At 38.7% G+C, this 27,414-nt stretch overlaps 1 protein-coding gene across 1 annotated transcript; it reads left to right on the forward strand.

Annotated features, from left to right (window-relative positions):
- The first annotated feature begins 1,093 nt into the window (after positions 1–1,093).
- RWDD1 (RWD domain containing 1) lies at positions 1,094–27,365 on the forward strand. The gene is made up of 7 exons (XM_042939670.1): positions 1,094–1,609; positions 9,556–9,621; positions 12,759–12,889; positions 17,923–18,066; positions 18,427–18,559; positions 19,094–19,156; positions 27,073–27,365. The coding sequence occupies exons 1-7, from the start codon at positions 1,537–1,539 to the stop codon at positions 27,192–27,194; spliced, it is 732 nt and encodes a 243-aa protein (XP_042795604.1). The 5' UTR covers positions 1,094–1,536; the 3' UTR covers positions 27,195–27,365.
- Positions 27,366–27,414: the final 49 nt, after the last annotated feature.

Below are 27,414 nucleotides of genomic sequence, written 5' to 3' on the forward strand. Positions count from 1 at the left end.
TCGAGCCCCGTGTTGGGCTCTGTGCTGACAGCTCAGAGCCTGGAGCCTGGTTCGGATTCTGTGTCTCCCTTTCTCTCTCCCCCTCCCCTGCTCATGCTTTGTCTCTCTCTGTCTCAAAAATAAATAAAAACATTAAAAAATTTAAAGAAGATCAAGATGCCTTCTGGTCCATAGTACATCATCATTTTAACAAGAGAAAACCTTCAACGGGTGCCTGGGTGGCTCAGATGGTTAAACAAGAGATAAACTTCAGAGGCTTTATCATTGGGGAACTTATTTAAAAACTGTTTCCCCCACTACACAGGTGAAATCAGCTTTAATGAAAATGGAGGAAAATACAAGAGTATGAAAAATGTTTTTACCATGTTGGAGTATTATCTTACATCCCCCCGTTCCTTTTTGATTTAACATATTCATGTTCCTTTATTACAAACAGAAATATAAATAGTTCATTAATATTCTTCTCCAAAAAGTACCATGTTTATTAGCCATTTTCTTAGCTTCTACTATTATGGCACTCTGAAATTTTTCTTTAACTACTGTGATTAAACTTTAAGATGGCAGATACATATATTTTAACTATGAATTCCTCAGTTTTATTCCCCTAAATCAAAGGTTCTGCACATTTTCCGGAGTATTGGTACTTATTTTTACATTGCTTATCAAAACTGTTATATAATCTACACTCCCTTCATCAATTGGCAGAAATAAATCACAGACATTTCAAAACTGTGTCCAGCCGCGTTCATTCTACAAATTCAAAAGTGAAGCCCAGAGATTTGAATCTAGAACCCAGCTCTCTGGACTTCCAGTCAATTTCTCCCCCTGGATTCACTGCAACTGGCTATTCAGCAGCGAGGCCGACCCCTGCGGACTCTCTGCCCACTGCAGTCTACCCTCGTCTCGGGCTGTCGCCCAACTCCCGTGGGATGCCAAGGAACTGGGAGGTTCGAAGATGGCACAAATCACCAGGACCTCACTATTAGCTAACGTAGGGAGTACACCTGTCTGCCCCTCCGCGGCCACAGGGTCGCAAACCGGAAACCGGAAATGGCGAAGTTCGTGAACGCGCCCAGCCGGCAGCCACCTCCTCCCGCTTGCAGCGACTTCGTCCCGCCTCGACACGCGTGGCCAGCTTTCAGTCTAGACTCATCGAGCGAGGATGTCGCGCTGAGTGGCTTCTCAGGCTCAGGCCCTGAAAAGCCCAGGAACGGGCCCCTACGTGTCTGTAGCGAATGCCAGAGCGGGTGCCTTCACCATCCCAGCAAATCCCAAGCGGCCGTGGGACGGGCGGCTACTCATCGCTCCGCTGGCCAGGCCTAACGAGTCGAACGCGGAACTAGCGAGCAGGCGGAAGCCTCGTTCAGGGCTGTTGCTCAGCAGGCCGGGCCTGGCTTTGGGCCCCGGGCCTCCCAGCCTGGGACTCTGCGCCTGCGCCCGTGCGGCCGCGGCCTGCTCTCCCGGCGCGGCCGCGGTCCCTGCTGCAGCGCACCGCCTGGGTGGCTGGGCGGTCCATGGGCAGCAGCGAGGGCCACGATGACAGATTACGGCGAGGAGCAGCGCAACGAGCTGGAGGCTCTGGAGTCCATCTACCCCGACTCCTTTACAGGTGACTTCCGCGGCTGCGGGCCGGGAGCGGCCCGGGGGTGGAGTGGGATGGGCCGGAGCCCTCGGCCTCCCGGGCCAGGGATGGAGAAGGAGACAGCGAGGCCGCGTGGCCACTTCGCCCGCTACTCTTCATCTTCTTCTCCCGACGTGTTCAGGCACTTAGGGGTAACTTCACAGCTTTTCCCTTTCTCCGCTTACTCCCTGAAATCTGAAAGTCCAGAAGAGGCTGGCGAGGTCCCTGGAGAGTGTCAGGCCTGGAATTGAGTCGAGTGCACTTTGGTTTCTGTGTAACTTAAGCAACTCGAGATTTAGTGAGAAACACGAAAACAGATACTCCCAAGTGGGCGTAGTTTTTCCAGAGCCGCATTGGTGTCAGTTTTCACATTTTCACCTTTACTCGGGTAGAAGCTGTTTTTCATACGATGGTGTTTTAAAGTTTATGGGATTCAGAGTGCTGTTCTCAAAGTTACCCAGAATCAGTTCTGAGAGTAGTATTGTCCCTGGAGTTTCTCGTTTTCTTTATATTCTGGTATTCTGCAAATGCCCAGTGAATGATGTGGCACAAATTTTAGCTCCACTGCAGATTCACAGGTTTTTAGGAAGGAATATTAGACATCTAGCCTAGATGTCTCTTGCTACAAGCAAGGCATCTAGGAGGCGCAGGAAAAGTGGCTTGCTTTGCGTCTGGCTAGCAAGTTAGCGGCAGCGCTGGTACTAAGAGTTAGGTCTGAACCCCCTTTCCTGTTCCTTCACGTTGCAGACATGTGGAACTTGGGATCTAGCTCCAGCTGAGATAAGGGGGAGCAGAAGATTACTTGATAGGTTGGGCTAATGTGAAATACTGAGAGGCTCATTAGGTGCATTTTACAGAGAGAGAATTTTTCTGCATTAAGCCTTGCTTCAGATGATTTTGAAAGTGCAGCAAGACGACCATATCAATACGGCTTTTCTCCCTTTACACTTAGTGTTTGAGAAGTGATCAAGTAAAATTAACATGTGTGACCTAGGTTTGTGGGATTTACATTCCCTTCCTTTGACTGTTGTCCATCACTGATGGTCAGAATTCAGAATGTAAGGGATGTTTAACTCCAATCCCTCTCCCTTTCTTGTTTAGCTTAGTTTTTTTTTTTTTTAGCTCCACCTACTACTTGCAACGGTAGCAAATTTTGTTCTGCTTTGCCAACAGGCAGATGTCTCTCAACTACCCCTGTATAGCTCCAGTCCTGTTCATGTTCTCTCTCTCCAGCAGTACAGCTGTGCTGTGAGGATGTTAAGGGGATGAGTGAAGAGGGGTTTGAGAGTGTCATTAACTGGGTGAGTGTGTATGGAGTCTGGCTCCCTTCTCTATCCTTGCTTATATGTCAATGTCTAAATAAAATAGAATGTAGGGTCAGTTGTCAGATATATTCTTAATTGTGACATTTGGTCATTTCTAGTACATTTGGAAATGTGATAGGCACTGTGTAGGCAGAGTTAAGAAAGCATAAAGATGTGCTATTCTTCTATGGACATAAGGTATCCCTTATTAAATACCGTGCATAGAAGCATTTTAAAAAGTGATCCATTTTTAATCCTAAACCAATCTTACAGTTCTTTCAAATTGTACTAAGCTCTGATGTAGTTCAGTGTGTGACATTCTTGTCAGATGCAAAAGCGTTTGAGGAATCTGAGCCAGGGTAATGAAAGACAGTTTACAAATCTTTGATGCCTTTAAGTATTCTGCAGCATCAGCTGAGCCCATCTGTCTCTAATTCCTACCAGCATTCCTATAAACTTTGCAATAAGATGTTTTGATTTGTAGTTCTGCAGAAACTTTCCCTTATTCATGATTGTGTTGTTTATGAAACCTCTCAGGGAAAAGGCAGAGGAATTTGGAATACAGTGCTTTCATGTTTGATCTTTTGAAATCATGAGGATTTGCAAGGTTCACTGTTTTATAACCTTCTTTTGTGTTGATGATTTCATATTTTCCTACCAGGTTTAAGAAAGAGCTGGCTTGTGTCAGTTTGCCAAGGAACACTAATTGGCAGCTTTCTAATTTCATTTTGAATCACATTTAATGCTAGATTTGGTAAATGCTCAATGCTGTTGATTAAGGAAGTAGATATGCTTTTTTTTTCCCCCACTAGATAGCTTAGTGCTTGACAGAGAAGCCCTTGTTAAGCATGTCATGACCTCCTTGTGGATGCTTAAGAGGCACAATCTCAGCCAGCCTACAATCCTAGCCACATAGACCTAGCCTGGCCCCAGAATTTATTTGCTTGAATATTTGCAAAGAACTTTTGGTCCAGTGTTGCATTTGTTGTGAATTATAACAAATCGTAATACAGTTTCTTCTTTTTGCCTGTTCTGTAGCTTGATTGCACATTGATCCAATCCTCCTAACAACTAGTCTTCCAAAATGTAAATGGACTCTTCTGATACCACATTCTCCTTCAGTAGTGCTTCACTTGACAAGGCCCTGCTAAGGTAGTAGAATTTGGTTATTTCCATTTCTGTATCAAAATCTGACTATGGGGAATTTTGTTGAAACACATTGGTTGGCTTCAGGCTAACCAAAAGTCAAGTTCCCTTGAATCTGTTTGGTCTTCAAAAAGGGGTACATAATTCTGTATTTGCTTATGTCAGTACCTCTAAGTAGTATCCATGAGCACATAACAGTTATAATTGCATCTTAGAGATGGGGCAGTCATCTCTAAAAGTCATCTTTTAAGAGTAGTTTTTCTAAGACAGACGCTCCCTAAGAACCAAAGGGACTTATTTTAATATGGGCTGTCTGGTTCTTTGTGAAAACCTTGATGTCATTTGTGTATCCCTTTAGTGAACCTTTCAGCTACCATCTCCATTATTTCTGTCCTTAATTCTTTCCAGTTTACCATCATCTGTCCCACTGTCATTTAACATTTGTACTGCTACTCCACTGGTTCCTTCTACTATGTGCAACAATCTTACTCTTTTTCTCAAAAATATTTTGATCCACTTACAGTAGTGGAAGTTGGTATTCTAGTGAAGGCTAATTTATATCCCAACTTACAGGAATGCACTGAAGTGGAATTATTCCTTCATGAGATCCTAGGTGCTGATGAATCATTCATCTTTGCAATCCAATTAAGTAACTTTCCCATCCCTTCATTAGTCTCCAGACTTGGGAATATCCATCCATCCATCCTTCCTTCCTTCCTTCCTTCCTTCCTCCCTTTCTCCCTTTCTCCCTCCTTCCTTCCTTCCATCCTTTGGATTAGGTTCAGCTGTGACAGAAAACCTCAAATAACAGTGGTTTTAAAAAGGTGAAAGTTTTATTGCTCTTGCACATAAAAGATAGTTGTATAGCTCCAGTCCAGGAATTCCTCCGGTACCCAGGCTGCTTCTTAGTTCCCTGTAATTTCTAAGATGTAGTCTCTGCCTCATGGTGAAGATGCTCACATTCCTTTCCAGGCAGTAGGATAGATAAAGGAATGAAGGGGGGGAAAAAAAAAGACCGCAGTTTCTTAAGGAAATTTCTTGGAAGCTGTCAAAGAACTTATTTGCTTCCATCTCATTAGCTGGAACTTTAGTCAGATAGTCCCTTGGTGAGACCTAACTGGAAGGGAGGCTGGGAAATGTAGTCTTTATTCTGGGTGGTTAATATGCTCAGTTAAAAATGGTATAACTAGAAGATGAGGTGAGTAGATATTGGGGGATGTTAGTAGCGTTCTCCAATATGTTTTGTTGTTCCTGGATCACATTTTTTTTTTTTTTTTTTTTTCTCTGTAATGGCAGCTTCGTGTAGTGGATATTATTAGCTCTGTGTCTTTGGACAAATCAAATAACCTCTCCAAGCTTTGGTTTCTTATGTGTTTAATGAGGAGTAATGTATGTGCAAATATTCTATAACTGTTACAACAAATATAAGATGCTCTTTACTAGAAATTTACCATCTTAGTTGCTGATTTTTTTAATGACATAGCTTCATAATTCCTTGTCTTTTTTTTTTTTAATGTTTATTTATTTTTGAGAGAGAGAGAGACAGAGCATGAGTTGGGGGAGGAGCAGAGTGAGAGGGAGACACAGAATCGGAAGCAGGCTCCAGGCTCTTGAGCGGTCAGCACAGAGCCCGACGCAGGGCTCGAACTCACAAACCATGAGATCACGACCGCAGCCAAAGCCAGACACTCAACCGACTGAGCCACCCAGGCGCCCGAACAGTTTTGATTTCCATTTCCTTCAACTGCAGGGGAGCATGTAAATACCATCTTTAGACTGGCCTCAGAAATTCCTCTTTCTGTCCATAAACTTTGTACCCCTGCAGTTCTTCATTCCAGTTCTTTTACTGAACATGCCTCTCATCATGATTTCTCATGGATTGAGAATTTTTCAGCTTCTTGTCTGTCTTGCCACCTTATTCTATATTTGTCCCAAGGTCAGGCAGTTCAGTGATGTTCTTGCTAGCATGCCCAAGTCCTCATTTACCAAATATTTATTGTATACATTGTTAGAATCTCAGTCTAATGGGAAAAGACATCAGATAAGTAATTTACAACACAGTGTGATGACTCTTTCCTGGAGGAATATATGGCATGCAGCCAGAGCATTAAGAAAAGGGGAGATTCTTGATTGTTTTGGAGAACTGATGGGTGATGAGGAGCTAACAAGTGAATGGAACTGGGGGACGGGGCACAGCATGTGCAGAAGCAGGACTCTGTGAAAGCAAATGCATTGAAAGCAAGAGTGGCTTTGTATTACTAGAACATAAATAAGAAGTGAGAGTCATGGAAAGTGAGAGCTGTCGGGTAAGCAGAGGCCAGATTACAGAGGGCCTTGTTAGGGATTTAGATCTGATCTTGTAGGGCCAGTGGGGTCCATCACCCATTTCCTCCTGACAGAGCTACACAGACACATAGGGTACACTTTGTAGACACTGCCATGCTAGGCCTGGATCTCAATAGTTGGAGTGGCTTCACAAATAAAATAGACTTACCTTGAGTTTGTCTTGACCTCTCATGGTTGCTGCTTTTCTTTTTCTTTCTAGCACTTATTCCTCTTGTGTTTCTCAAATTTAGGATTCCTTACAAAGCTGGTGTTGGCCCTGTTTCTGTATTTTCTCTCTGGTGATCTCATTTAGTCTAATGGCTTTAGCTATCACCTCTGTGTGTTTGACCCCAAATTAAATTCAAACTCAACTCTCTAGCTCCATTTGCCAATTTCTGATTGTATATTGCATACTCACTGTCTCCAGTTGAAAGTTCCCTGTGTCATTTAAATATATCACCTCTGATTTTTCTTTTGTATTTTTTGTTTTTATTAGTGGCACTACCATCCTCTGACTGCAAATTCGGAATGTCATTTATCACCATCTTAGAGTCCTCCCTGTTTCCTGCTATTCCCATGGCTGCTGACCTAGTTCTGAACCTCATTAACCTTGCTGGGATGATTTTAATAGCTCTCTACTTTCATCCTGCCTCTAGTCTTGTTTCTGTCCTTCCAATTTATGCTCTGTTGCTAGACTTATCTTCCTACATTTAGAAGTACAATTCTGACCATACTGCTGCTGCAAAAAAAATTGTTATTGTCCACAATGAAACTTTCAACTGTATTTTTTTAGTATATGTGCTGCCGAAGCGAGCACATCAACTGTATTTTTAACTAGTTTTCACCACGTATACGTTCACCAAATGGAATAATTTCTTGTTCCATATGTATTCCTTAAGCTTTCCCTCATTATGCCCTTGCTGCTGTGTTACTGTTGCCTACATTTTTCTCCATCTTTACTTACCAGTATGCCTTAATTCACAGCCTAGCTCAAATGACTTCTTTGGAATTTCTCAGCTGAAAAAAATATTTTCTTTTTACATGACACTCACTATTGTCTATTCAGTTCTTCCATTTGCTAGCTGAATAACCTTGGGCAGATTATTTAAAGGCTCTTTTATCTCAGTTTCCACATCTATACAATTGGGATGATGCTATATTTAATTGGCTGTAAGACATTTTTATGTTTTAACATCTCTGAAATATGAATTTTGTCTTATAATCAATTACATATTGTAGTTTCATTGGCAGATCTTTCTTTCTTAGTACATAAAGTAGGGTGCATCTCATACTTGGTAGCATCTTAAATTTGGTGAAATACGGTAACATTATAGAATCATGGTCTTGGTGTAAGAATTAAAGGATCTTTATGTAAATGCGTAGTATAACAGGCACAAAGTAATGCTTAATAAATGTTAGCTGTTGTTACTAGGAAACCCTTAAATTATAGCCTAATAGAGTCCTAAAAATGGTAATAAGTTGGGATATCATTGGGTTGAACCCTTATTTCTATAGTTGTTATGTTTACATTTTATGACATATAAATGTAAAGTTGGTCATGGAAAGAAATAGGAATGAAATATATCTAATATGTTTTGCACACATTTGTCAAAAAAAAAGTAGGGTCAATCCTATTATTAAAGCTTTATTATAATTAACTTTCAGGGACTTTTTAGCATGGGCTGGACTATCTGAGGCCTATTAAAATAAATTTGAGTCCAGAAGGGCGCCTGGGTGGCTCAGTCGGTTGCGTGTCCGACTTTGGCTCTGGTCACGATCTCACAGATTGTGAGTTTGAGCCCCGCATCGGACTCTGTGCTGACAGCGCAGAGCCTGGAGCCTGCTTCGGATTCTGTGTCTCCCTCGCTCTCTGCCCCTAACCCACTCACATTCTGTCTCTGTCTCTCTCAAAAATAAGTAAACATTAAAAAAAAAATTTGAGTCCAGAGAGGCTTATCTTCTTGACAAATGCTTTTATAGTAATCTTAGGTGTTCATCAGTGCTTCAAGTACAGTACTTTTAAACTTCAATTAAAATGAAGGCATATGTCTTGAAAGCTTTATTGATCATGAATAATTAGGAAGGCTTCAGAAGTTCTTGAGTAGGAAAAGCTGAGTAGTTTCCTTGGTGACTTCTTCAGAGATCTCCTTGGTCTTTCATTTCAGAAAGAGTTTGTTGAGCTGCTACCAGCCTTGACAGGGGCCAGTGCTTCTCAGGGCTGGAGTGAGGCACAGGCTTTTCTCAGGGGCTCAGCAGCAATCACAGGTGGCCTGGATTTTTCTTGTTTACTCTTCTAATGTTTCTGAATATAAATTTAATTTGATTTTGCTTTTCAACTTTCATTCCATTGTTTTAGCGCTGTTGTTTAGCCGGAATTTATTGAATTTCTGGATCTGCCAGGCACTGATCTAGGAGCTCTCATAGTATAGTATTCTAGTGGGGGAAGAGACGTAAACAGATACTGTAGTATCAAGTAGGCATCAGGCTATAAAATGGTATATAACACTTCCTTATTTATATAAATGTTGATTTGCATGTCTTGACTTGCTTAACAAATTGTAAACAATTTGATGTTGGATTCATGGCTCATTTTGTAATTCGGTGAAAGATGGTAGAGACTCAATAATTGGTGAATCAATAAAGTTTGGTTCTAGGGATGATGGGGAAGAAAGAGGTAGAAAACACAAACTTTAACAAATTAATATTTACTGTTTGTCATGGAGATTCTGAATTATATCTTAGAGTATATAAATTTAAAAATTAGTGATAATACTGAATATCAGTGGGTAGTTTCTGATGAAAACATCAAACTTTTTTTGTCATTCCATTTTGGAAGTTTTTAGAATACAATTTTCTATGTATAGATGGAAATTTTGAAGTAAAAGGTAAACTACTTACTTTAATTGGTTTGATAAAACTCCAAGAGTGTATCTACTATAGGTATTTTTTTTTTTTTCCAAATTAAAGGTAACCCTAGGTTTAAATAGAAAATTTATGAGTGTTTTATCATTTGAATGTTCTGTTTAGTCTGTATTTGTGGAAGTGGAATTACAGACTGGGATGTTTCCAGAACCTGGTAGTGATATTTTGCTAATAAATAAAAACATTTGCCTTAGGAAGCATCTTAATAACTTAATCTCTGTGTATATTTTCTTACAGTATTATCAGAAAATCCACCCAGTTTCACCATTACTGTGACATCTGAGGCTGGAGAAAATGATGAAAGTAAGTCCAACCAAAAATACTTGTGGTTTTCCTAAGTCACTCTCAGGAATGTAGTCCTGGATTATATGTAGTCAGGATTATAGCCCTAAACAAGACTTCGAATGTGCACATATTTCAGTGATTATGTGGTATTCCATTGAGCGACTTATTTTTCTATGATTGTTTCTCCTCTTTGGGCATTTAGATTGCTTATTGGACATTTGCTGTTATAAAATAGACTGAATAAATATCTCTCTTCATGTTTTTCTCTCTCTTTTTAGGATGGGTGTTGTACTGATGTTTAAATGTGTATATACATTGTGCTCGCTTCGGCAGCACATATACTAAATGTGTATATACATAAAGCCAGATAAAAGCCAACTGTAGAACTAAGACAAAGCAGCTATAAAACCAATAAATTAAAATTAAATAGATTGATTTAAACGTGGCAGATGTTGGGGGAGCATCTGAAGTTCATTTCCACTTTTAGTGCAGTTCAGTTAATATTGGAATTTGGTAAAAACTTCATGTAAGTTGGTGTTAACCCCAAGGATTTTTTTTTTTAACATTAAGTTAGTCAATTAAAATTCTACCACTTCCATGAACAGTCAGTAATTTTAATGGTATCATTTGATACAACTACAATGATACCACTCAAATAGTGGTATCATTTGATAACTCTAAATCTGTCTTGTACAATTGAAAATGAGATTAGCACCGAGATATTACTAAAGTCTGAATTAAAAGAATGTTGGATATAGTCATTTACTTATATATGTATTTATCTATATGGGTTTTATGTATAGAATCTCAAATACAACATGAGTATCCTTTTATATTTTGTTTGAAATGTAAATAAATACATAGAAGATACTTTAACCTATCTTTTTAAAAATGCTTCTAAGGTGGGGTGCCTGGGTGGCTGTCAGCTGGGTCTCCGACTCTTGATTTCGGCTCAGGTCATGATTTCGCGGATGTGGGATCAAGCCCCATGTCGGACTCTGCTCTGGGCATGGAGCCTGCTTGAGATTCTCTCTCTGTCTCTCTCTCTGTCTCTCTCTCTGCCTCTCCCCTACCTCCAAATAAATGAACATTAAAAAAATACTTCTATGATACTTTAAATATCCCCAAAAGGAACCAGTGATCTCTTTCTGATGGTGGGATTATTATTGATTTTATTTTTCCCTTAATGTATTTCTAAATTTTCTATAATGAATATCTATTACATCATATAGTAAAATCAATGAATATTTTAAAAAGTTCTTATTCTAACAATAAAATTAGAAATATGGTAATTAAAAAAAGAGAAAATGCCAAAGGACACCGTATCCTTACTGACCTGATAACGGTGTTTCTTATATCCATTGACTCATAAAATTCTTTTTTGACATCATACACAAAAATTAAAAGAAAATCTCAAACCTGCATATTTTAAGGTTTTTCTTTTTCCCTTTCATGGAGAGGAATCTGGATTTGAGTTAAAATTATCAAAATTAGGTTTTAATAATCAAAATGTGAGTTATGGCGTATCTGGGTGGCTCAGATGGTTGGGTGTCCGACTTCAGCTCCGGTCATGATCTCACGGTTCATGAGTTTGAGCCCCACGTTGGGCTGTGTGCTGACAGCTCAGAGCCTGGAGCCTGCTTCAGATTCTGTGTCTCCCTCTGTCTCTGCCCCTCTGCCACTTGTGCTCTGCCTCTCTCTCTCTCAAAAATAAATAAACTTAAAAAAAAAAATTAAAATGTAAGTTATAAGAAAGGCAAAGTATAGACAAAGGATCATCGTGATTAATAAGTTTTAACACAGAATGTTAAGCACGGCTGCTTAGTTGCAAATTGCCTGGTGGAATTGAGAATTCACCAGACTGGGCTGTAGAGAGATACGTTGCACTGATGTGCCTGTGAGAATCTCACTCCTATACAAGTGTCAGATGTATGCATGACACAGGTGAAAAGAAGTGACAATGTATAGATGAGTCAGGTTATAAGTGTCTCAGACAACCTCTCAAACCATCCAGTTCAAAACCATGTCATCTAGCAGCAACCACTTAACAATGCCCTGCTAGCATTGTGCAGATAGAAATAAAGACTCCAGGGCTAACACCAGATCTTCTGCCCTGGGAACTGGCTCTGGTAGGGCCTGACAATGAGCCCAAGTTAGTACTTCTTCTTTTTTTCTGTTTGTTTTCGTTTTGTTTTAGATTCAAGTTAGTTAACATACAGTGTAGTGTTGGTTTCAGGAGTAGAATTTAGTGATTCGTCACTTATATATAACACCCAGTGCTCATCCCAGCAGGTGCCCTCCTTAATGCCTATCACCCATTTAGCCCATCCCCCCCAACCCACCTCCTCTCTATCAACCCCCAGTGTGTTATCTATATTTAAGAGTCTCTGATGGTTTGTCTCCCTCTCTGTTTCTATCTTATTTTTCCTTCCCTTCCACTATGTTCATCTATTTTTCTTAAATTCTACATATGAGTGAAATCATATGAGATTTGTCTTTCTCTGACTTATTTTGCTTAGCATAATATACTCTCGTTCCATCCACGTTGTTAGGTAGTACTTTTTCTGTGTGTTATATTCTGTGCCTTTTGTTTGTCTTAAGGAGGATTGATTTATTTATTTAATATTTATTTTTGAGAGAGGGAGAGAGAGACAGAGTGTGAGTTGGAGTTGGGTGCAGAGAGAAAGGGAAACAGAGAATCCAAAGCAGGCTTCAGGCTCTGAGCTGTCAGCACAAAGCCCAACGCGGCGCTTGAACTCACAAACCACAAGATCATGATCTGAGCCGAAGTTAGATGCTCAACCGACTGAACCACCCGGGAGCCCCAAGGAGGGTTTCAAAAAGAGAGGCTTTTATTCATTCTCTTTCTTAGACATGCAATATGGTAAAATACTCATAAGTAATAAATGTATTTCATGTGTTAGAGGTGATTTTTTTTTTATTCCCATGATTTATTTTCACTTACCTTTGTGGTATATGTTACTTATTCTAGATTATCTGTCTGATTTCATAGTAGCCTTGTTTTTCTTTGCAGGAAAATCTATTGTGCTACTTTTCATTGACACATTGTAAATTAATGATTGATTCAACAAAGATGGTGACTTCTCTGCACTTTACATTGTAAGAGATTCATTTTCAAACTCTTATGTCTTTAGCTGTCCAGACTACCCTCAAGTTTACATACAGTGAAAAATACCCAGATGAAGCCCCTCTTTATGAAATATTCTCCCAGGAAAATCTAGAAGATAATGATGTCTCAGACATTTTAAAACTATTAGCATTACAGGTAAGGAAATAAGTTTTGTAATAGCATTTTTTTTTAACTGGCATTAAAGAGTATACATTAATTTTAAGAGTTAGAAAATGCTATTAAATATGTATAACCAATACACTGAACAGGGAGAATTTGTGATGTATCTGTTTATATATATATATATTCATATATATATGTATATATATACACACATATATATGAATATATATATATATGAATATATGTATATTCACAAACATTTTTAGTTTTTGTGTCTCATTATACATTTAAAATTTGAGTAAGAAAAGTTGTGCCTATATCCTGGTTTGAAACCCAGTCAGCCTCATGACTTATAAAGTATATTTTTAAATGTTTCTTTATTTTTGAGGCAGAGAGCAAGTGAATGCATGTGGGGGGGAGGGGCAGGGAGAGAGGGGGACAGAGGATCTGAAAACTGGCTCTGCACTGACAGCAGTGAGCCTGATGTGGGCTCGAACTCACAAACCAAGAAACCATGACCTGAGCTGAAGTGGGACGTTTAACTGACTGAGCCACCCAGGTGTCACCTCATGACTTTTAGTTAATAAAATATCTAATAGGTACTTTAAGTTTAAATGCAGTTTTGATGTGGTTCTCAGAATTTCCAGTCCCATGTGTGGTTAAAAATTCTGACTTTAAAAAAAACTAAAATTCCCAACGCCTCTGACCTGTTGCAGGCTAGTTGCTTGTAATCTGGGATGAGGACTGGTGGTTGTTTTGTTTTGTTTTCTTCTTATCTTTCCTTCTCCCCAAGCTTACAAGCAGCAACAAGGATTTATGATCCCTCTGAGGTGGGGGGTGGGGGGCGCGGGTGTATGGAAGAAAAAATGGGTACTGGAAAGTTCTTGGCTAGTTCTATGGTGGGATAGGCTACCTGCAGTCTGGTTTTAACCAGTATTTAAAGCTCTCTCTTGCTTGGGTCAAGAGTTTTCATGGGTTCTTCAAAGTAGGAAGTAGGGAGGACAAGTAAAATCTTAACTCCACCATGTTATAAACAGAAGTCCTAGTACTGTTTGTTTCTTCTAACAAGAGTTGACAGAAGCCCTGTCTATACCTTAAATGTGACTGGTATATTTCAAGGACTGTTTGCCCTCTGAATGCTGATATTTGAAAAATATCTGGAGCTATTAGAGAATGAAGAGTAAAAGAAGATATATTAAACATGAATTTATGCTTATCCTGGGCTGTGTTCACTCTGCCACTCAGTATGAAATTATACTAATTTTAATATTTGGCTTAAAATGCTTCATTTTTTAAGACATTGCAGAGAACCTGGGATATATGCTTGCTTATATTCAGTCATATACTAATGTAAGTTATTTGATCTGAGTGATTGCTTTCTGTGTGTTTTATATTTTTATACTCCAGCTCCTTCCTTTCAGAAAAGTTTTGATCTCTTTCTCCTACTTAGCTGAGATCAGATGTATTGAGGGAATATTTGTACTTTTTCTCTCAAAATAGTATTGATTTTTAGTTATCAAAATAATAAATTCATATTATTAAAGCTCCAGAAAATACAGAAACTCATGAAGAAGAAAATTAAAAATACTCTTCATCTTCCCAGTGAGGTAGAACTACCTATTAACATTTTGGTGTGATATAGTTCCAGACTTTTTTTCTTATGCTTCTATTCATAATACCCCTCTTCTACCCCAATTTAAATCATTCTATACATAATGTCTCATAATATCCTTTTTTTCACATAACAATATATGTGGGTATCTTTCCATTTAAGTAAACATGTATATGAATCATTTTTGATAACCGCATAGAATTTCACTATATGTGTAATTACACACATCTTTTTTGAAACAACTTAATTACTTCTCATTTTTGCCTGATTTAATATTTAAGTCTTTGAACATTCTTTTTAAAAAAATTTTTGTTGTTGTTAATTTTTTTTTTAATGTTTATCTTTGAGAGAGAGAGAGAGGAGAGCACGAGTGAGGGAGGGGAAGATAGAAAGGGAAACAGAATTCGAAGCAGGCTTCAGACTCCGAGCTGTTAGTACAGTGCCTGACGCGGGGCTTGAACCCACGAGCTTTGAGATCATGACCTGAATTTAAGTCAGATGCTTAACTGACTGAGCCACCCAGGCACCCCTTAAATTTTTTTTTTTTAACATTTATTCATTTTTTGAGAGATAGAGACAGAGTGTGAGTTGGGGAGGGACAGAGAGAGAGGGAGCCACAGAATCCAAAGTAGGCTCTAGGCTCTGAGCTGTCAGCACAGAGCCCGACATGGGGCTTGAACTCACAAACCGTGAGATCATGACTTGAGCCGAAGTCGGACTATTAACCGACTGAGCCACCCAGGTGCTTAAATCCTTAGAGCAGAGTCTCCATTGAGTCCTTAGTGCCTGGCACATAGTAGACACTTAGATATTTTTTGAATAGATGAAAAGAGTATATTATTGATGAGTATACTAGCTCAGTGTTTTCTATAAGTAAGATTACTGGATTAAAGGTTATGCCTACTTAATTTTATACACACTGCCAAATTAACCTTCAGAATGATTGTACCATGTTATGATCTCATTGTAGCCCTTGAGGTATCTGCCTCCATCTGCTAACATTAGATTATTTCATTTGGAAAGAAAAAATGATGACAAGATGGAAGATAGTGTAGAATCATAATTTGAAATTCTTTAGTTAGTAGTGATAGGGAAATCTGTTGTGTGACTTCTAGTTTTCTAGTTCCATGAATGATTCTTTTTTTTGCTTTTCTTTTTTTTTTTAATGTTTATTTTTGAGAGAGAGAGCATGAATGGGAGAGGGGCGGGGGTGGGGGGGGAACAGAGGGTCCGAAGTAGGCTCTGTGCTGACAGCCGTGAACCCCATGCAAGACTTGAACTCACGAACTGTGGCATCATGACCTGAGCTAAAGTGGGACGCTCAACCAACTGAGCCACCCACATGCCCCTTTTTTTTGCTTTTCTATTGGAATACTTAGGTTGTTAAAAAAGAGATCCTACTGGGATTTGTTTTTGAAATGTATTAAGCATTAGATTAAGTGACTTAAGGCAAACACAGTCCTCCCTATAATAGATTTTATGTTCTGGTGAGGAATGTGGACTAGCACATTGGAAATTATTGTTCTGTGTGAAAAGTGCTGTGATGGGTGAAGTACAAGATTATAAGAGTGGACATAGGCTTGAGGCACTGGAGAAGCTTTCAAGAGGAAGAGTTTGCCAGGCAATAAAGAGTAGAGTTTTAAGGTAGAGGAGCAAGCTTGTTAAGTGTCATGTAAGTGAGAGAGAAGAGCTCATTATTTCCTTCCAGAACTTCAGTCATACTAAATTTCTTGAGCTTAGAAATTTGGGGTTATTGATACTATATGATGGAACTAAAGCGATTAATTCCCTAAGGGTCTTTTGAACTATTTTAAAACTATGGTCTTGCTGCCCGGTGGGTTTGGGAAACTATTGAGGGGTTTTAACGAAGAGACTGACAAGATCAGTTTTGGGTGTGTACTGAGTGGCCAGAGAAGTTGATGTCAAGGGTGACAAGACCACAGGTTTTAAGAAAACCTGTTAGGATTTTCTTGTAATATTCCAAGTTGAAGTTGATGGTATCCTGGGTTAGGGTAATAACCGTGCTGATCGAGAACAGTAGGCAGACTTAAATGATATTTAAGAATAGATTAGAGGTGGTGATAGAATTTATGATGTGACGTGAGTGTTCATGCCGGGTGGATGGTTGGTTCTCTGAGTTAGAGAACCCAAATAGGTTTTTTGGAGAAGATGATGGTTTCAGTGTTGACATGCCTTTGGGACGTCATATTGCTGTCCACTGGGTAGTTTTAATATGGATTTGGTCTTTGGGAGAGAGGTTTGTTTAGTGTCAAGTTTAGAATAGTTAGCATGGACAGACACACCATAAGAAAAGCTCCAGGGAAGAGAAGCTGGCTTGAAGCCTTGTATTCACAGAGGGCCCAGGAGATGAAATACCTACTCAGATGCTGCTGAGTCCAGCCTGTCAAAGGAATGTTTGGAAATCTCTTCTGCTTCTAGGATTAAGGTTCTGGCTTGTATATTTTGGAATTTTTTTTTTTTTTTTTGCATGTGTGTTTTGTTTCTGAGGATAAGCAAGGTATCTTGTTTTATTTTATTCTGCTTTGAAATGACCACCTTCCGGATAGCTTTTGAATTGCAGTTGACCCTTGAACAACACAGAGGGTTAGGGTCACTGACCTTCCACACAGTCGAAAATCTGCGTGTAACTTAGGACTCCCCCAAAACTATTAACAGACAGGAAGCTTTAACTATAACATAAATAGTCAATTAATGCATATTTTGTATGACATATGTACTACATGCATACTATATTCTTACAATAAGCTATAGAAAATTTTATTAAGAAAGTTATAAGGAAGACAAAATACATTTACAGTACTATACTGTATTTACTGAAAACAAAAATTGCAGGTAAGTGGACCCATGCGATTCAAACCTGTATTGTTTTAAGGGCAACTATAGACTCCTTTCATGAGTTGGAGAGCTTTTATATTTGATTTTAAGCCATGTCAAACTGAAGAAAAAAAAGGTAGGTAAAGATAAATCACAAAAGTACCTACATTCTTTATTTATATTAGAAAATCACTTTGGCCTCAAAGTTCAGTTTATTCCCATAGCTCTTAAAGTACCTCAAAAGATCTAAAATCATGAAAATATGCTAGAAAACTCATATTACTAGCTGCTGTAGGAAAATGTTTTCTGAATTCCACCTACATTTATGATTATTTAACAGAATTTAGTAAAATGTCTGTTTTAGGTTAGTTGTAGCAAATTACGTATCTTTTAAAATTCAATATATAATTATTCATCTACATGTATATCTGTGCTCACTTCTTAAATGATCATTTATCCAAGTGTCTGGACTTACGGTGCAACTGAATTAGTAATCATATTATAAATGTATGGGATTTAGTGATAACAGTGAAATATTTTTCATTGTTTAATTTTTTTAATTTTTCTGAAAAGCATGTTTCTCACTACAACCTTTGTTTTGTTTCTTTTGGTTACATAGGCAGAAGAAAATCTTGGTATGGTGATGATCTTTACTTTAGTGACAGCTGTGCAAGAAAAATTAAATGAAATAGTAGATCAGATTAAAACTAGAAGAGAAGAAGAAAAGAAACAAAAAGAAAAAGAAGCGGAGGAAGCTGAAAAGGTATATTATAAAGCTGGGTTTTCTTTCATTATTCTTTTAATCTGTTTTTTTTGTTTTGTTTTGTTTTGTTTTGGTTAGTTGGTGGGTTTGGGTTTGTTTTTGTTTTTGGAAATTTCAGTACATGTTTTGGCAATCACAAAATAAAAGTAAATTTTATTTAGGCTTTACTAAGTAAAATGTTAGAAGTCCCTCACTGCATTGGTTACATAGCATGAGTAATTAATTAATAATCAGTTATTAAAGGTTAGTAGAGCTCATGCAGGTAAAATTGAGAACTATACGTTATTTTTTTATAAGTTAACAATTCTGTTATAAATTATAAATGTCTCATCTGGCCGCATGTCTTTTTTATTTTCTAAGCAATTATTTCATGGCACTCCTGTTACAATTGAGAATTTCTTAAGTTGGAAGGCCAAGTTTGATGCAGAACTCTTGGAAATTAAAAAGAAACGAATGAAAGAAGAAGAGCAAGCAGGAAAAAATAAATTAAGTGGTATGAGACTCCCTCCCCAAGACTTTCCCTTCAGTTATCTAATTCTTACACAGCAAGATGATCACATAGACAAATTTCTTTAAGAAAAGAATGTACTTAGGGATCTAGGACAAAAAGAAAGCATTCTGTCTGCATGATGATATTTCTTTGTTTATAATTACAATTAATTTTTGTGGCTTATCTTTGATCTAAATATTACAATGGATAGATCATGAGATACAGCTGCTATATGACCTTCAGAATCTGACAGGCATTAGGAGTGGTAGAGTCCAATGCATTTGTTTTTCTGAGACTCTAAAGCAGACTGGGTTTTCACTTCTTCCATTTTAATGCAAATACATATCACATGCTTCTTAGCTACTTACTGAGTTGATACATTTATTAGAAGTTACAAAAATAAGTTTTCAGACTTGTTTTCTTGGATTATTATACTTTTTAAAGGGTTTGGGAAGATGGAGGAAAATTTGGAAACATGGGAAACTATGGAACATAGAGGAAAGGTATGTTTAAATTAAACATACTTATTTCTTTTAGGGAAACAGCTATTTGAAACAGACCATAATCTTGACACATCTGATATCCAGTTTTTGGAGGATGGTAAGATAATACTAAAATTCCATGTGTGTGTAATCCACTATTTTTAATATTAAACCATGAAAATCAAAGTTCTAACTTAGTGTAAAATTTTTCTCCAAAGACTATAGTCAAATACATTTTGAAGAATAAATTGTAATGTTTTATCAATTTATACCTTAACCTATAGCAATGTATTTTTTAAAGTTTTCTGGTAAGTTAAACAACATCAAAGATAGCCGTAAATAGCTATGGTTACATTCACCTCTAATAACTAGTAAACCAGGCCTCTGTAACACCCAATTTACTCAAATTTCTAGTATCAGAAATCTGTGGAAACTATATTTCATGGTCATGGGACTTTATAAAAACCTCAAATCTGAAACTCCTCATGCCTTCTAACCAAAAATCTTAAATTTCATACAATTCTTACTATCCGGAACATTTAGTTCCTTGTGCTTTCCTTCTTCTTTTTATCTTAGACTTTACTCCTTTTCATTTTTCTGTCCATCCGTTATTCATCCATACACAGATATTTATTGTACCCCTAGTATAAGCTAAGCATTGTCCTGGCTGTTGAGGATATAGCAATATCGACAAATTTCCCTGCCCTCCTAGAGCTTATGGCCTTTGTGTGTTTCTTAAACTGGGCTCAATACACAGTCGCACTTCTGATAGCATCCTAGAGTTCTTCACTTCATTAGCCTTCTTCATGCCTGTCTTGCCAGTTGGGTACTACAGCTTCTGGTCTTTCAACCTTGTTCCTGGACTAGCTCCTGGAAAAGGTTAAGAAGCAATGTTGAGGTACCCCTGGGGTGGCTCAGTCAGGTAAGCATCTGACTTCAGGTCAGATCATGATCTCAGGTCATGATCTCATGGTTTGTGAGTTCAAGCCTCACAGTGGACTCCATGCTGACAGTCTGGAGCCTGCTTGGGATTCTATCTCTGTCCCTCCCCTGTTCGTACTTTCTCTCTCTCTCTCAAAAAATAAATAAACTTCTAAAAAAATTTTTTAAAAATTTTGTTGTGGCCTCCCTGCTAAATCATGTTTCTTTTTATTTTATTTATTTTTAATTTAAATCCAAGTTCGTTAACATACAGTATCATAATAATTTCAGTAGAATTTAGTGATTCATCACTTGCATATAACACTCAGTGCTCATCTCAACAAGTGTCCTCCTTATTGTCCCTCACCCCTTTAGCCCTTCCCCCCACTCAACACCCCTTCAGAAACCCTCAGTTCTCTGTATTTAAGAGTCTCTTATGGTTTGTCTCACTCTCTGTTTTTATATTATTTTTGCTTCCCTATGTTCATCTGTTTTGTATCTTAAATTCTACATATGAGTGAAATCATACAATATTTGTCTTTCTCTGACTGACTTATTTTGCTTAGCATAATACAGTCTAGTTCCATCTACATTGTTGCACATGGCAAGATTTCATTCTTTTTGATCACCAAGTAATATTCCAGTGTGTGTGTGTGGTGTGTGTGTGTGTGTGTGTGTGTGTGTGTGTGCATGTGCGCGCACGCACACATGTGTACACCACATCTTCTTTATCCATTCATCAGTTGATAGACAGTTGGGTTCTTCCCATACTTGGGCTCTTGTTGATTATACTACTGTAAACATGTGCCTTTTCGAAACACCACTCCTGTATCCTTTGGATAAATACCTAGTAGTACAATTGCTGGGTCATAGGGTAGTTCTATTTTTAATTTTTTGAGGAACCTCCATACTGTTTTTCAGAGTGGCTGCACCAGTTTGCATTCCCACCAGCAGTGCAAAAGAGTTCCACTTCCTCGGCATCCTTGCCAAGATCTGTTGCCTGAGTTGTTAATTTTAGCCATTCTGACAGCTGTGAGGTGATATCTTGTTGTGGTTTTGATTTGTATTTTCCTGATGATGAGTGATGTTGAGCATCTTTTCATGTGTCTGTTAGCCATCTGGATGTCTTCTTTGGAAAAAGTGTCTGTTCATGTCTTTTGCCTGTTTCTTCACTGGATTATTTGTTTTTTGGGTGTTGAGTTTGATCAGTTCTTTATAGATTTTGGATACTAACCCTTTACCTGCTTTGTCATTTGCAAATATCTTCTCCCATTCCATCAGTTGCCTTTTAGTTTTGCTGATGGTTTCCTTTACTGTGCAGAAGCTTTTTATCTTGATGAGGTCCCAATAGTTCATTTTTGCTTTTGTTTCCCTTCCCTCTGGAGACGTGTAAGTTGCTGTGGCCAAGGTCAAAGAGGTAGTTGCCTGCTTTCTTCTTTAGATTTTGATGGCTTCCTGTCTTACGTTTAGATCTTTCATCCATTTTGAGTTTATTTTTGTGTATAGTGTAAGAAAGTGGTCCTGGTTCATTCTTCTGCATGTCGCTGTCCAGTTTTCCCAACACCATTTGCTGAAGAGACTGTCTTTTTTTCCATTGGGTATTCTTACCTGCTTTGTCAGAGATTAGTTGGCCATTTGTTTGTGGGTCCATTTCTGGGTTCTCTATTCTGTTCCATTGATCCATGTGTCTATTTTTGTGTTAGTACCATACTGTCTTGGTGATTACAGTTTTGTAATACATCTTGAAGTCTGGAATTGTGATGCTTCCAACTTTGGTTTTCTTTTTCAGCATTACTTTGGGGTCTTTTTCTGGTTCCATACAAATTTAAGGATTGTTTGTTCTAGCTCTGTGAAGAATGCTGGTGTTATTTTGATAGGATTGTATTGAGTATGTAGATTATTTGGGTAGTATCAACATTTTAACAATATTCTTCCAATCCATGAGCATGGAATGTTTTTTCCATCTCTTTGTGTCTTTAATTTCTTTCATAAGCTTTCTATAGTTTTCAATGTATAGATTTTTCATCTCTTTGGTTAGGTTTATTCCTAGGTATTTGATGCTTTTTGGTGCAATTGTAAATGAGATTGATTCCTTGATTTCTCTTTCTGCTGCTTCATTATTGGTGTATAGAAATGCAACCAATTTCTGTACATTGATTTTATATCCTGTGACTTGGCTGAATTCATGTGTCAGTTCTAGCATTTTTTTTTTTTGTGAAGTCTTGGGTTTTCCACATAGAGTATCATGTTGTCTATAAAGAGTGAAAGTTTGACTTCCTCCTTGCCAATCTGGATGCCTTTTATTTCTTTGTGTTGACCGATTGCTGAGGCTAGGACTTCCAACACTATGTTGAATAACAGTGGTGAGAGTGGACATCCTTGTCGTGTTCCTGACCTTAGCGTGAAAGCTCATGGTTTTTCCCTATTGAGGATGATATTAGCGGTGGGTCTTTTCTATATGGCTTTTGTGATCTTAAGGTATGATCCTTCTATCCCTATTTTATTGAGGGTTTTTATCAAGAAAGGATGCTGTATTTTGTTGAATGCTTTTTCAGCATCTCTTGAGAGGATCATGTGGTTTTTATACTTTCTTTTATTAATGTGATGTATCATATTGATTGATTTATAGATATTGATATGTCTGCATCCCAGGAATAAATCTCACGTGATCGTGGTGAATAATTCTTTTAATGTATTATTGGGTCCAGTTGGCTAGTATATTGTTGAGAATTTTTGCATCCGTGTTCATCAGGGAAATTGGTCTGTGGTTCTCTTTTGTAGTGGGGTCTTTGGTTTTGGAATCAAGGTAATGGTGGACTTGTGGAGTGAGTTTGGAAGTTTTCCTTCCATTTCTATGTTTTGGGACAGCTTCAAAAGAATAGGTCTTAACTCTTCTTTAAATGTTTGGTAAAATTCCCTAGAAAGCCATCTGGCCCTGGACTCTTGTTTGTTGGGAGATTTTTGATTACTAATTCTATTTCATTACTGGTTATGGGTCTGTTCAAATTTTCTATTTCTTCCTGTTTCAGTTTTGGTAGTTTATATGTTTCTAGGAAATTGTCCATTTCTTCCAGATTGCCCAATTTGTTAGCATATAAATTGCTCATGATAGTCTCTTGTCTATATTTATGCAGTGTTGGTTGTAATCGCTTCTCTTTCATTCTTCATTTTATTTATTTGGGTCCTTTCCTTTTTCTTTTGATCACTCTGGCTACGGGCATATTAATTTTGTTAATTCTTTCAAAGAACCAGCTCCAGGTTTCATTGATCCGTTGTACTGTTTTTTTGATTTTGATATCATTGATTTCTGCTCTAACATATATGTGTTAAGTCCCTGGCTGCTATTTCTTCCTGTTCTTTCTTTTGGGGTGAATTCCTTTGTTTTGTCATTTTGGAGGAAGAAGAAAAATTAATAAAATAAAAAAATTAAAACAAGAAAAAACAAAGGAAGTTAGATCCTAGGTGTGTTTTGGTCTGCTTGTTGAAAGAGGCTTGATAGATTAGGGACAAAAGGGAAAGAAAAAAAAAGTAAGAAATTTAAAAATGAAAAATAATTTGTGTAATAAAATAGAATAAAATAAGATAAAATGAAACATAATAAAAAATTTAAAAAAATAAAAACAAAGTAAAATAAATTTTTCTCTTTCCGCATCTAAGAGAGAGAAAGAAAAGTAAGAAAAAAGAGAACTATTTAAGTAAAAACAGAAACAAAGAAAACGAACAAATAAATTATAACCATCCAACAATGAAACGCTAATGAAACTCTAAGCAGCCAACAATGAAACTTGTGCTTTTCTAGGGGATGTGCTTGGAGGGCATTTGGCGGGGCTTGATGTAATGGCTCCGTTCTCCGCTAGGTGGTGCTGCTTAGGTTACTGGGGTGGATCTGCGTGGGTGCTCCTGGGAAGTGGAATTGGCTTCAGCCAGCTCACTAGTCTCTGGCGCGGGAACTTTGCATTCTCACCGACCTGCCATCAAAAACTCCTCCTGTATCTCAGGCCTCCGTCCACTTCCTGCCTCTACCCTGGCTGTTTGCCTGCCAGGTGGCAGGCACTTCCCTCCAGAGTTTTACCTCAGATTAGACTGTGTTTCAAAACCGCACGCTTGAGAGACTCCTGTGGCTTGGACCTGCACTAACTCTGGAGGAGGGTCTCACTGAGCAATGGCTGGGTGCCTGCTTACCCCCAGAAGATGTTCATGTGATTGCACGGCTGCAGAGGTTCAGAGATTAAGGCAAATGCAACACGCAGCTAGGGCCAGTTTTCACTGCAGTCTGGTGTCTTTGTCCCAGTATCAGTGACTGTGACTGCTCTCCAGGGTCTGCTGGGATCTTTTGCTTATGGGGAGGCGATATGGCTGCTACCAAATGTTCTCCAAGCAGGAGAAACACTTCTCCCTGTGTGGGACACAGGCCCCTCAGACTGTGCTGCCTGCTCCTGGGGATTCGCCCTGCTTCCTCACCAGAACAATGCCAGGCATGGAGCTCTGGAACTTGAGATTCTGCGCTGCACTGTTAACAGAATCCTGGTGGTATTGACACCCTCTCTTTTCTCCCCATCAAGGGTTTAGGTGAACAGATTTCTTATTCAGTCCCCTGCGAGTATTTTCACTCTTTTTCTCTCTAGCTACTTTCGGGGGAGTGCTTTTCTTGCACAATCCTGATGTGCTGCACTCACCCCCTTTCTCTTTCTCTTCTCTCTCTGCGAAAATAGCTCCCTACCTTGCGTGGCTTTTCTCTCCCCCTGTTCACCTCTCCTGTACCACATACCTGCCGATTTCTGTGGGTTACTTTCTGCAGATTGTTGCATTAATCCTCAGATAAATTTCCTAGGTGTTCAAAATGATTTGGTGCTGATCTAGCTGTGTTTCAAGGACTGAGACAAGCTCAGGGTCTTCATGCTGCTCTGCTGTCTTAACCCTTCCACCCTAAATCATAGTTTTTAACCTGAGCTGGACCCTTAGGACACTCAGCATTTTGTTTTGTGTATTTATTGCATTCTGGTTCCAAGATGTTTGTTAGTCTCAAACCAACAACTCCCCCCCACCCCCCAAACAAACAAACAGACCCAGCAAGGATATCCTCATCTATCCCCCTCGCATGTTACTAGCTTGTTTTTCTCCTCTGTTATTGAGAAATTCTGGAACCAAAAAGCTGTGTGTGTCTCAGTCTCTCTTACACTCTAGAAGTTTTACTGTCTTCACTCATTCTTGACTCCTTACTGTGTCTAACAGATCAAGTATCTCTTCATATCCAATCACTCACCAAAAGCTGTTTCCTCCTGATATGGAGGTTTTATCATTTTTTACCTGGGTGTGTGTTGTGGTTTCTTACATGGTCTCCCTGCTTCAGTGTCTTTCTCTTTTACTGCCTTTAGTCACCGCCCCTGAGCTGACGTTCCTAAAACTGATGTGTAATCATGATACTTCTCTCCTTAAAATCCTTTGAGGATTCTCTGTTGCTTAGAGGAAAAGGTTGACCTATACAATCCTTCTGTTTGGCCTTCATTTATGATATCTCTAGATATTTTTCCTCAAGAATCTTTTGTTCCGGTTAGAAGTATTCAAAGTCTTATTTTTCTTTCTGCCTTTGCATATACTTCTACCTATAGTTGCTTTATCTGGCCCCTTTTCTTCTTAGTGAGTTCAAATTTATTTTAAAGATATTTCAGATGTCATCTCTTCTGGGAAGCCTTCCCTGCCTCTCCCCGAGAGAGTGAGTTATTCTTTGGCCTGTACTTAACAAAAGTAGATTTTCTTAAAAAAAAAAATTTTTTTAACATTTATTCATTTTTGAGAGACAGAGAGCATGAGTGGGGGAAGGGCAGAGAGAGAGAGAGAGAGAGGGAGGGAGGGAGGGAGGGAGGGAGACAGACACAGAATCCGAAGCAGGCTCCAGGCTCTGAGCTGTCAGCACAGAGCCCAGCATGGGGCTGAAACCCACGGACCGTGAGATCATGACCTGAGCTGAAGTTGGACGCTTAACAGAATGAGCCACCCAGGCACCCCTACAAAAGTGTATTTTATTACTCAGTTGCTCATAGGCATGAAGCAAGACTCAATGTCAGTGGACTAGAGTCTCATAGGAAAGGAAGATGAAGAATTTTTGGTGATTTAAGTACTGTAATATCTGACCTTTATGTACTTCAAACTGAAAAGTAAAGATGTTTAATGCAAGGCCTATGTATTGCTTCCTGTAGGACTCAGACATTTGGAATTTGAGAAAGGCATACTATTAGTTATAATGGGAACTGAGTGAGAGTGAAAATCAAGTTATACCTATCAATTAAATAGCAAGTAGAGTTGAGTTTGGTGATGTATGTATCTGCCACTGTTGGAAGAGATAAATTGGTACAGGCACCATTGTCAGTAATAATCAACTTTGTAAATCCAGGACATATCATCATCTCCAACTTATAAAATGCCACATCATAAATAACTCATTCTAGGAAGGCTTTTTTTATAATGGGGTTTTTTAGAATTTGAACTGGAAGCAGGAAGTTGTTTTTAAAATGTGTCTCTTCTGAGGTGCCTGAGTAGCTCAGTCAGTTATGTCCGCCTCTTGATTTTGGCTCAGGTCATGATCTCATGGATTGTGAGATTGAGCCCCGCATCGGGCTCTGCGCTGACCATGCGGAGCCAGCTTAGGGTTCTTTCTCTCCCTCTCTCTCTGCCCCTCCTCCGCTCATGCGCATGCTTTTGCTGTGTCTCTCTAAATAAATAAACATTTAAAAAAAGGGGGTGCCTGAGTGGCTCAGTCTGTTAAGCGTTCGGCTTCGGCTCAGGTCATGATCTCGTTCGTGGTCCATGAGTTAGATCCCCGCATCAGGCTCTGTGTTGACAGCTCAGAGGCTGGAGCCTACTTTGGATTCTGTTTCACTCTCTGCCCCTCCCCCGCTCACACTCTGTTTCTCTCAAAAATAAATAAACATTAAAAAAAAATTAAAACTGTGTCTCTGCTGCTTAGATCATTGTAACTATGATTTGCAGTAGTAGTTTCAGATTTCATCACTGGCATCTCGCTGGCACATTTAGAAGTTTGTTTGCTATTGCCAGTGCGTTACATCTTTTACTCCTGAGCATAGGACTGAAGGTGAAATGTTTTGTCTTTTACAGCTGGAAACAATGTGGAGGTAGATGAATCTCTGTTCCAGGAAATGGATGACTTGGAGCTAGAGGATGATGAGGATGATCCGGACTACAATCCTGCTGACCCAGAGAGCGATTTGACTGACTAATGGACTATCCGCATCCGCAGAGAGGCGTGACTGCCACAGCATCTGTGGCTGTGCTGAGGTGTTGATTTTTCTTTCTTTTTTTCTAAGAAAAAATAATTCTCAGGAGAATATTCTTCTGATAGCTTTCATCATTGAACTTAATAAACTGACCTTAAAATTTCAAATATAAAATGTTGAGTCCCTCTTATTGTTAGGAGTAAGGTCATATATATATATAAAA

The sequence above is a fragment of the Panthera leo genome, chromosome B2, assembly GCF_018350215.1.
Source record: "Panthera leo isolate Ple1 chromosome B2, P.leo_Ple1_pat1.1, whole genome shotgun sequence".
In the NCBI taxonomy this organism is placed as follows: domain Eukaryota; kingdom Metazoa; phylum Chordata; class Mammalia; order Carnivora; family Felidae; genus Panthera; species Panthera leo.